The sequence below is a fragment of the Dromiciops gliroides genome, chromosome 4 (genome assembly GCF_019393635.1).
Source record: "Dromiciops gliroides isolate mDroGli1 chromosome 4, mDroGli1.pri, whole genome shotgun sequence".
NCBI lineage: Eukaryota > Metazoa > Chordata > Mammalia > Microbiotheria > Microbiotheriidae > Dromiciops > Dromiciops gliroides.
Genome location: NC_057864.1, coordinates 154,532,001 through 154,542,122, shown reverse-complemented (window position 1 = coordinate 154,542,122; position 10,122 = coordinate 154,532,001). Strand labels below are relative to the sequence as shown.

The following is a 10,122-nucleotide window of genomic DNA, read 5'->3' as shown; positions in this document are numbered from 1 at the left end:
CAGGGAGGAGCTATTTGCTAGGGTGTAAATGACCAGAATCTTGGAGAGAAGTAACCATACTTTACTACAGTTTTTATAGAAGAAAAAAGCCAGGAAACATCTAACACATATCCTAGAATTTTGGAAAACAGATTTTGATGTTTCAAAAGGAAGAAAATGGAGAATCCTATGAACTAAATTCTCTAAAAGACAGCACAGGACAGAAGGCAGAAGGTAATCTCTTTGGAGAGAGAGAGAGAGAGAGAGAGAGAGAGAGAGAGAGAGAGAGAGAGAGAGAGAGAGAGAGAGAATATATATAAGGAAAGGGATATGGAGCTGTCTTAACATGGGATTTGAATTTTTGGAAAGTAGATTAAAATACACAAATGAAACCCTATTATCTAGATAGGAGAATGTCATGGGCCAGACACGTGGAACTACTGAGGCTTTTGTTAACTCCTCAAACTTCCATACCACCAGCTAGAATTGCTTGGATTGAAGAAGTTATAGGGTACTTTGGATTAGTTTTTCCCCAAATTGATGCATTCAGAATCCATATGTGGGACCTCTGGGAAAGAAAGATATAAAGCTACCTTTGCGATTCTGTTGGTGAGCTCTTGAGACCCAGAAACTTCCCATATTCTGGTTTTAACCACCTTGCTAGTGGTTTTTCCCTCCTTTTATCTTCCTGTGAAGTGATTTTAATGACTTTGGAGCTACTTTTACCTGAGGGTATTATTTGAACATATTTTTATTAAAGGTAGAATTTATTTGATCCCTCTGACTCTGAGTGATCCATTGTACTAGATGTAGAACCTCAACTGGGACAGGAAGTGGAATAAGAAGTCTTTATTCTAGTCTTGCTAAGCTGATCAAAACTGCTTTTAAGCTGAAAAGAAGGAGAAAGAAGGGGTTGTTAACATATATTCAGCAAGCTAGACACATTTAGAGAATAGTTACAATGTAAGGGAGAACAGAATGCAAAATCTAAGTAAAGGACCAACAATAGAAACTATAACATCAGATAGCTTTACAAAAATTCACAAAGGATGTGTAATGAATAAGGTTTGTTTAGAGATTATAAGACAAGAATGAACATTTGAGATTTGTGGTTTGCATCGTAGAGTTTGGGAAAGTAATTTTCAAAGATATTTAAGAAAGAATACTTGAGATCCCATTAGCTAGTTTATAGAGAAGTTAGTCCAGGAGGGATAGGAATCTCTCAATAATGAGAAAAAATATAGATGATGATAAAAAAAAATGAAGGGATTATTAAAAGAGACAAATCTGGATAGAAAGGTACTCATAAACCAAATTAAATTTCAAGAAGACATAGAAGGGGCAGCTAGATGGCACAGTGGATAGAGCACTGGCCCTGGAGTCAGGAGGACCTGAGTTCAAATCCAGCCTCAGACACTTGATACTTACTAGGTGCATGACCCTGGGCATGTCACTTAATCCCAATTGCCTCACCAAAAAAAAAGCATTGCAAGAAAGAGGATATACTAAAGGATGAATACAAAGGTGTGTCATGATACCATAAGAATTAGATCAGAAGTATTAAAGCATAGAATGAGCCTAGACTAGCAAGGACAATTTAGGATATCAAAAAGGGGTGGTTCTGTTGTTTTTGTTATTCTGAAAGTAAGAACAGAATTAAAGAAATGATAGGACAGCTGCATGGGGCGAGTGGTATGCCCATAGTGAGTGAAAAAGTAAGATTAGGGTGTTTAGCTCCAATTTTCCTTCTGAATTATGGTTTTACCAAAGCAAATTATCTTTGAGCAAAAAAGATTAAAAAAGATAATAGGGAAACAATAGCTAGTGCCAAGTAGGGTAAAAGTAAGAGAACATCTTGTTGCCCTTTACAAATACAAGCCACTGGTCTGATCAGCTATATCCTTAGTAATGAAAGAATTGGAAGATGTGATGTTGAAGAACTTCCAGGGGTCTTTTATGAACTGTGGAGAATGGGTGAGATTCTATAACATTAGTAATTATCTAAAAAACAAAGTGGTGATCAAAAGAGCCATCAAGGCTTCTACAGTGTAGAACAATGAAAAAAATGCAGGTTATAAATTCAGAAGGCCTGGTTTCAAATGCCAACTCTGTCACTTTTTACTAATAATATTACCTATCATTTATATAGCACTTTAATATTTGCAAAGAGCTTAACAGATACTATCTCATTTGATCCTCACAACAACCCTGTGAAGTAGGTGTTATTATTATCTCCATTTTACAGATAAGGAAACTGAGGCAGACTAAGGTAGAATGACTTGCCTAGAGTCACACAGGTGAAGTTGGATTTTAATTCAATGGCTGAAGTTGGATTTTAACTCAAGTTTTCCTGATTCCAGGTCTAGCACTTTATCTACTGTTCAACTTAACTACATGTAAAGCAATAGTGATAAATATACAGTCTTATATTTAGGTTTAAAAAATCAAATACATAAGAACAAAATGGGGAAAATATGGTCAAGCTGCACTTTTGCTCTACAAGAGATCTGGGAATTGAGTGTACCACAATCTCAAGATCTAATCAATGTGAAATAACAGTCTAAAAGTTTATGCAACCTCAGCTCTCTTGTAAGCTTCTTGATGGCAGGGACTGCCTTTTGTCTCTTTGTATCCTCAGTGCTTACTTAACACAGTGCCTGGAACATAGTAGGTACTTCATAAATGTTTATTGATTCATTGAAGTGAATTGTGGCTTCCAGAAATAAGGAATCAATCATATTGTTGGCCTTAGCCTTGGTCAGGTGATATTTGGATCTTTTTGTTCTGAGCAACATAGTTTAGGAAAGATGTGAATAAGCTGAAGAGCATGTAGAAAAGAATAAAGAAAATAGTAAAGGACTTTGAATCCATGTTGTTTAAGGATTTAATGAAGGTACTGAGGATATTCATCTTGGAGAAAAAGAGTCTCTGGGGGATGTGGGGGAGGGGAGGGCAGGATGATAGCTGTATTCAAGTGTTTGAAGAGATGGCATTTGGACAAGGAATTACACCTGTTTTTCTGGGCCTAAATGGATGTGGTAAAAAGTTTTAACAGTCGGTTAGCGATAATGGAGAGACGCCAGGTTTTTTTTAAGGACCACCCTTTCAGGGAGGAGACCAACGGCATGAGCTACGCACGCCAGTCCGCCTGCTAAGAACTCCACTTCCGGGGTGTGAGCTTAAAAGGCAAGGAGAGAACGGAAGTGGGAGCTCTTTCCTACTCTGCTGGTCCCCTGGCTGCACTGCACAGACAGTTGCTGACTGGAGTTCGACTCGGCCCGGCTTGCAGTTAGCAGCACTCGCTTGACTTGGTCTCTCTCTCTCCCCAAAGGTGGCCTTGGGCTTTTGGTGAGTTTTATACGGAATATAGACTAAGCTTAGACTTAAGACTATTTGTTTTGTGTTTCTACTTTCCTATCCCTCTAATCAACATCACCTGGTAACTACCACATAATAAAAGCTCTAACTAGAAAACGAGAAGCTTCTTCCATTTACTAGCCTGGAAGATAAATTAAGGGAAAGGTTAAAGAGGGGAGATTTATGATCTAATATCCAATTTTAAATCTCACATGGAAGAAGTAGAAGTAATGGTTATAAGCAGTAAAAAAAATAGATTTAATGGCAGGAAAAACTTCCCTACAATTAGAACTGTCAAAAAGTAAAACCAATATTACTGAGCTTCCCTTCAGTAAAGGTCTTCCAGCAGAGGCTCAGTGACCACTTGCCAGGTATGTTATTTGTTTTTTTGTGGGTTTTTTTTTTTTTGCGAGGCAATGGGGGTTAAGTGATTTGCCCAGGGTCACACAGCTAGTAAGTGTTAAGTGTCTGAGGCCAGATTTGAACTCAGGTACTCCTGACTCCAGGGCCGGTGCTTTAACCACTGTGCCATCTAGCTGCCCCACCAGGTATGTTATAGTGGAGAATGAGTTATCAAGTGGATTAGATAGCTACTGAGTCCTTTCCAAATATAAAATTTGGGGATTTTGTAATTATGTCTCTCATTCAATTTCCCCAAATCCCTCCTTACCCTCAAAGCCCATCTCTTCAAGACCAATATTTGGCCATTGTTGTTATATGCCTATGTAAGTAGGAAAAGGGCTTTTCTTCAAAGGCAGACATAATAGCAGAGAACTCACTCCTTGTACCTCTCTTCCAAAAATATTTTGTAGCTTCCTTGAGGCTTATCAAAGCTTCAAGACAAGTTGCCTCAGGCTCAGAAAACCAGAGTAGAAGGCAGCAGGTCTTAAACATTTTGCTCTTTTTGCTAAAACTCCATTACATAAATCCCTTTGCATTCTTAAAAATTATTAAAGATCCCAAAGACCTTTTGTTTATATTAGTCCTATCAATTTACCAAGAGATATTGGTAAATATCCAAAAATGTTATGCATTAGATGTGCATTAGAAATTTAAATTTTAAAATAATTATCCACCCATTCAACAATAAACATGTGTTAACATAATTACATTTTTATGAAAAAATAAATCTATTTTCAAAAAAAATGAGAATGGCACCATTTCATTTTTTTCACAAATCTCTTTAATGTCTGACCTATTAAGGGACAGCTAGATTCTCCTATCAGCTTCCAGATTAAATTTGTTATGATATGTTGTTTTGAAGTATGTGAAGAAAATCTGTCCTCACACAGGTATGTAGTTGAAAAAGGAAGGAGTATTTTAATAGGTATGTAACATCTTAATATTATTGTGAAAATGGTGGAGAGGAGCACTAATAATTTCTGATTGATGAGAATGAGGGCCCTTCCTAGATAAAGGCCAGAAAGCAGAGGAATAAGTACAGAAAACATTTAGACCCCCAGAACTAGCTATGAAAACAGCAGTGCAAAAAAACAAACAAACAAGCAACAACAAACCTTTCAAATTAAAGACAGTGAACTTCACCCCCACATTTAGAGTTGGGCAGAGCCCAATTCTAACATAAAGTTCAAAGTCAAGAAATAGGTTAGAAAAAAATGAATAACAACAAAAAAAGAACTTGATGATAAAAATCCAATGTGGTGACAGGGAAAATCAAGACACAAACTCAGAAGAAAACCACAATGTGAAAGTAGTTTCAAGCAAAGCCTCAAATAAAAATGCAGATTGTTCACAAACCCAGCAAGAATGCTTGGAAAAGCTAAAGAGCAAAAAAATATTTTTAATAAGAATGGTAGAGGGAAAATTGGGAAAAGAAATGAGAACCATGAAAGATAATTAACCAAAAAGAATTGACAGCTTGGTAAAAAGAGGCATTAAAAACAACAAAGAAGAAAACATTTTAAAAAACAAAATTCCCCAGATAGCAAAAGAGGTACAAAATCTCACTGAAAAAAAGAACTCCTTAAAATTGGAAATTGGGCAAATGGAAGCTAATGACTCCATGAGTCATGAAGAAACAATAAAAGAAAGTCAAAGAAAGAAGATAAGGAAATGTGAATATTTTGTTGGATTAAAGAAAGCTCACCTAGAAAATAAATCAAAGAGAAACAAATTAAAAATTATCAGACTACCTGGGGGCAACTAGGTGGTGCAGTGGATAAAGTACTGGCCCTGGATTCAGGAGGACCTGAGTTCAAATCCAGCCTCAGACACTTGACACTTACCAGCTGTGTGACCCTGGGCAAGTCACTTAACCCTCATTGCCCTGCCAAAAAAAAAAAAAGAATATTAAGAATTATTAGACTACCTGAAAACCACATTTTTTTTAGAAAGCCTGGACAACATTTTTCAGGAAAATATCAAAGAAAACTGCTCTGATATCTTAGAATCAGAGAGCAAAATAGAAATCAAAAGAATCCACCATTCATCTCCTCAAAAGATCCCAAAACAAAAACTCTCAGGAATAATGTAGCCAAATCTTATAATTTCCAGGTCCAGGAGAAAATATTGAAAGAAGTCAGAAAGAAAAGGTCCAAATACCATGTAGCCACAATCAGGATCATTCAAGATTGAGCATCTACCAATTAAAGGGGTAAAGAGCTCTGAATATTATATTCGGGAAGGCAAAAAATAGCTAGAACTATAACCAAGAATAAACCACCCAGCAAAACTGAATATAATCCTTCAGGAGGGAACTTGGAATTTTTTTTTTAGTTAAGCTTTTTATTTGATGTTTCAAAAAATATATTTAGTCAAACAGACCAAAGCCCATGTCATCATCAGACTCCTCGGACTCTTCTTTTTTTGCTTCCTCTTTCTTCTTCTCCTCAGCTGGGGCAGCTGTGCTAGTAGGAGCAGCACCTCCAGTAGGGGCAGCACCACCAGCTGCTGGGGCAGGTCCACCAACTCCTACAGTGCAGATGAGACTTGCAATGTTTACATTGTTCAGGGCCTTTGCAAATAATCCAGGCCAGAATGGTTCAACATTTACACCTGCTGCTTTAATAAGGGCATTAATTTTATCCTCCGTGACCGGAACCTCATCATCGTGAAGGATGAGAGCAGAGTAGATGCAAGCAAGCTCAGAGACGGCCATTTCGGGAGATGGATGAGGAGAGACTTGTTTGTAGTGGTGCTAGCCGCTGGCTGAAGTGAGGGTTCACCCCAATGTGGCCTTAGCTTCTGAAGAAGAACCGAGCACCTTCCAGACAACTGAAGAGAAATCTGAACTTGGAAATTTAATGAAATAGAGGATTTTCAAATATTCCTGATGAAAAAATCAGAGCTGAATAGAAAATTTGTTTTTCAAACCCAAGATTCAAGAGAAGCACAATGTAAAACATGAAAGATATATCATAAGAACTTAATAAGTTTAAACTCTTTACATTATTTTATGCAAAGATGATACATGTAACTGCTAATAACTTTATCATTACTGCAGCAGTTAGTAGGAATCTACAAAGAGAGATGGTGTGGATATTATGTTGGGATGATCTTTTAAAAAATGAAAGGATGAGAAAGAAAGATGTACTGGAAGAAAGGGAAGGGAAAGGAAGAATGGGGAAAATTATCTCACAGAAGAGATGTGCAAAGAAGAGTTCTTATAGTAGGGGGGTAGAATGGAGGGTGGTAGACAATGTTTGAACTTTACTCTCATCTGAACTAGATCAAAGAGAGAACACACACACACACACACACACACACACACACACACACACAGAGTCGGGTGTAGAAATCTATCTTACCCAATAAGGAAGTTGGAGGGAAAAGGGATAAGCAAAGAGGGAGTGATAAGAGGCACAGCAGATTAAGGGAGCCAATGGTCAGAAGCAAAACAGACTTTTGAAGAGGGAGAGAAAGAAGAAGAAGAACAACAACAACAACAGATAAATAGAAGAAAATAGGATACAGGGAAATGCAGTTAGCAAACATAATTGTCGACTTGAATGGAACTCACCAATAAACCAGAAGTGGGTAGCAGAATGGATTAGAAACAAAATCCAATAATATATTGTATACAAGAGACATAGTTGAAACAGATATTCACAGAGTTAAAATACAAGGCACAAGCAGAATCTGTTATGCTTCCACTGAAGTAAAGAAGTCAGGGCAGCCATCATCATTTTTGATGAAGCAAAAGTAAAAATAGACCTAATTAAAAGAGATAATCAGGGAAAATGCATTTTGCTAAAAGGTACCATAGACAATGAAGTAATTTTAATATTAAACATACATGCACCAAATGGTTTAGTATCTAAATTCTTAAGGGAAAAGGTAAATGAGTTACAGGAAGAACTAGATGATAAATCTGTACTGAGAGTCCTCAACTTATTTCTCTCAGAAAAAGATAAATTTAACAATAAAATAAATAATAAAGAAGTTAAGAAGATTAAGATTATTTTAAAATTTGAATATGATAGACCTTTGCAGAAAATCTAATGGCAAAAGAAAAAAATTTTCTCAGATGTACGGGGCACCTTCACAAAAAAATGACCATGTATGGGGCATAAAAACTGCAAACAGATGCAGAAAAGCAGACCTTTGAAGCATAGATTAAAAATTATTTGGAGTGGGCAGCTAGGTGTCACAGTGGATTATGCACTGGTCCTGGATTCAGGAGGACCTGAATTCAAATCCGGCCTCAGACACTTGATACTTACTAGCTGTGTGACCCTGGGCAAGTCACTTAAACCTCATTGTCCCACAAAAAAGAAAAGAAAAGAAAAAATTAATTGGAAACTAAATGATCTAATCCTAATGAATGAGTGGATCAAAGAACAAATCATAGAAACAATAATTTCATTAAAGATACTAACAACAATGAGACAACATACCAAAATTTGTGGAATGAAGTCAAAAGAGTTCGTTGGGAAAATTTTATATCTTTAAATACTTATATCAATAAAAGAGGAAAAGAACAGATCAATGACTTGGTGAGGCAACTAAAGAACTAGGAAAAGAACAAATTGAAAATCCTCAGTTACATACAAAAATAGAAATCCTGAAAATCAAATGGGAGAATAATAAATTTCAAAGCAAAAACTGGAAATTGACTTTATGGGGGAAAAACAATAAAATAAAATCTGTTGGTTAATTTGTTTTAAAAAAAGAAAACAAAATTACTAGTATCAAAAATGAAAAGGGTGAATGCAGCACTAATGAAAGTAAGATAAAGCAATTATTTGGAATTATTTTGCTTACTTACATGCCAACAAAACAGACAATCTAAGTGAAATAGAGGAATATTTATGAAAATATACATTTATCAGACTAACAGAAGAGGAAATAAATATTTAAACAATCTTATATTAGAAAAAGAAATTGAACAAGCCATAAATGAGCTCTCTAAGAAAAATTTCCCAGGAACAAATTGATTTATAGGTGAATTCTACCAAACATTTTAAAACAATTAATTCCTATACTATATAAACTATTTGAAAAAATTGGTTAAATAGGAGTCTTACCAAATTCTTTCCCCAATACAAATATGGTGCTGGTACATAAACCAGAGAGATCAAAAACAAAGAAAGAAAACTATAGGACAATTTCCCTAATGAATATTGATGTAAAATTTTTAAATAAAATATTGGCAAGGAAACAACAGCAATATATCACAAAGATTTTATACTCTGACCAGATGGGATTGATATTACGAATGCAAGGCTGGTTTAATATTAGGAAAACTATAGGTATAATTGACCATATCAATAATAAAATCAACAAAAATAATGATTATATTAATAGATGCATAAAAAGCTCTTTAACAAAATTTAACACCCATTCCTATTTTAAAAAACACTAAAAAGCAAAGGATTAAGTAGAAGTTTTTATGATAAGTAGTATTATCTAAAAGCTACAGCAAGTACTATCTATAATGAGGTTAAAGTAGAAGCCTTCTCAATAAAATCAAGAGTATAGGAAAGATTCCAATTTGACCACTACTATTCAATACTATATTAGAAATGCTAACTACAGCAAGAAGACAAGAAAAATACATTGAAGGAATAAGAATAGGTAATGAGGAAACAAAACTATCACTTTTCACAAATGATATGATGGTATACTTAGAGACCCCTAGAGAATCAACTAACAAAACTAGTTGAAACAATTAAAAGTTTTAAGAGTTGCAAGTTATAAAATAAAGCCATAGAAATCACTAGCATTTCTACATATTACCAAGAAAACCCAGCAGGAGAGGATAGAGAATTTCCACTTAAAATACATGCAGACAATACAAACTATATAGGAGTCTACATGGCAAAAACAAACCTATTGTGCTATTAGAACTAATGAAGGGGATGATTTCAGAAAAACCTGAGATTTATATGAACTGATATAAAATGAAGTGAACAGAACCAGTACATTATACACAATAACAGTAACATTCTAATGATGATCAACTGTGATAGACTTAGGTACTCTGATCGATACGATGATCCAAGATGATTCCAAAGGACTCATGATTTAAAAAAAAAATGCTATCCACCTCCAGAGAGAACTGATGAACTCTGAGTGCAGCCTGAATACTTTATACTTTTTCACTTTGTTTTTCTTGCTTTTTTTGAAACATGGCTAATGTGAAAATATATTTTGCAGGACTTCACATGTATAATGGGCATCACATTGTTTGCCTTTTCAAGGGGAGGAGAGAAGAAAGAGAGGAGAGAATTTGGAAATCAAAAAATATTATTTTAAATGAATGTTTAAAATAAAGAAGGAAAGAAATTCTGGGGTGGGGGAGAGTAACAGAACTAGAGAAACATT

General features: G+C 35.3%; 1 protein-coding gene across 1 annotated transcript; it reads right to left on the bottom strand.

Moving 5' to 3' along the window:
* Window positions 1-6,106: 6,106 nt before the first annotated feature.
* LOC122726293 (60S acidic ribosomal protein P1-like) lies at window positions 6,107-6,454 on the bottom strand. The gene has a single exon (XM_043963942.1). The coding sequence runs from the start codon at window positions 6,452-6,454 to the stop codon at window positions 6,107-6,109; it is 348 nt and encodes a 115-aa protein (XP_043819877.1).
* Between the last annotated feature and the right edge of the window lie 3,668 nt (window positions 6,455-10,122).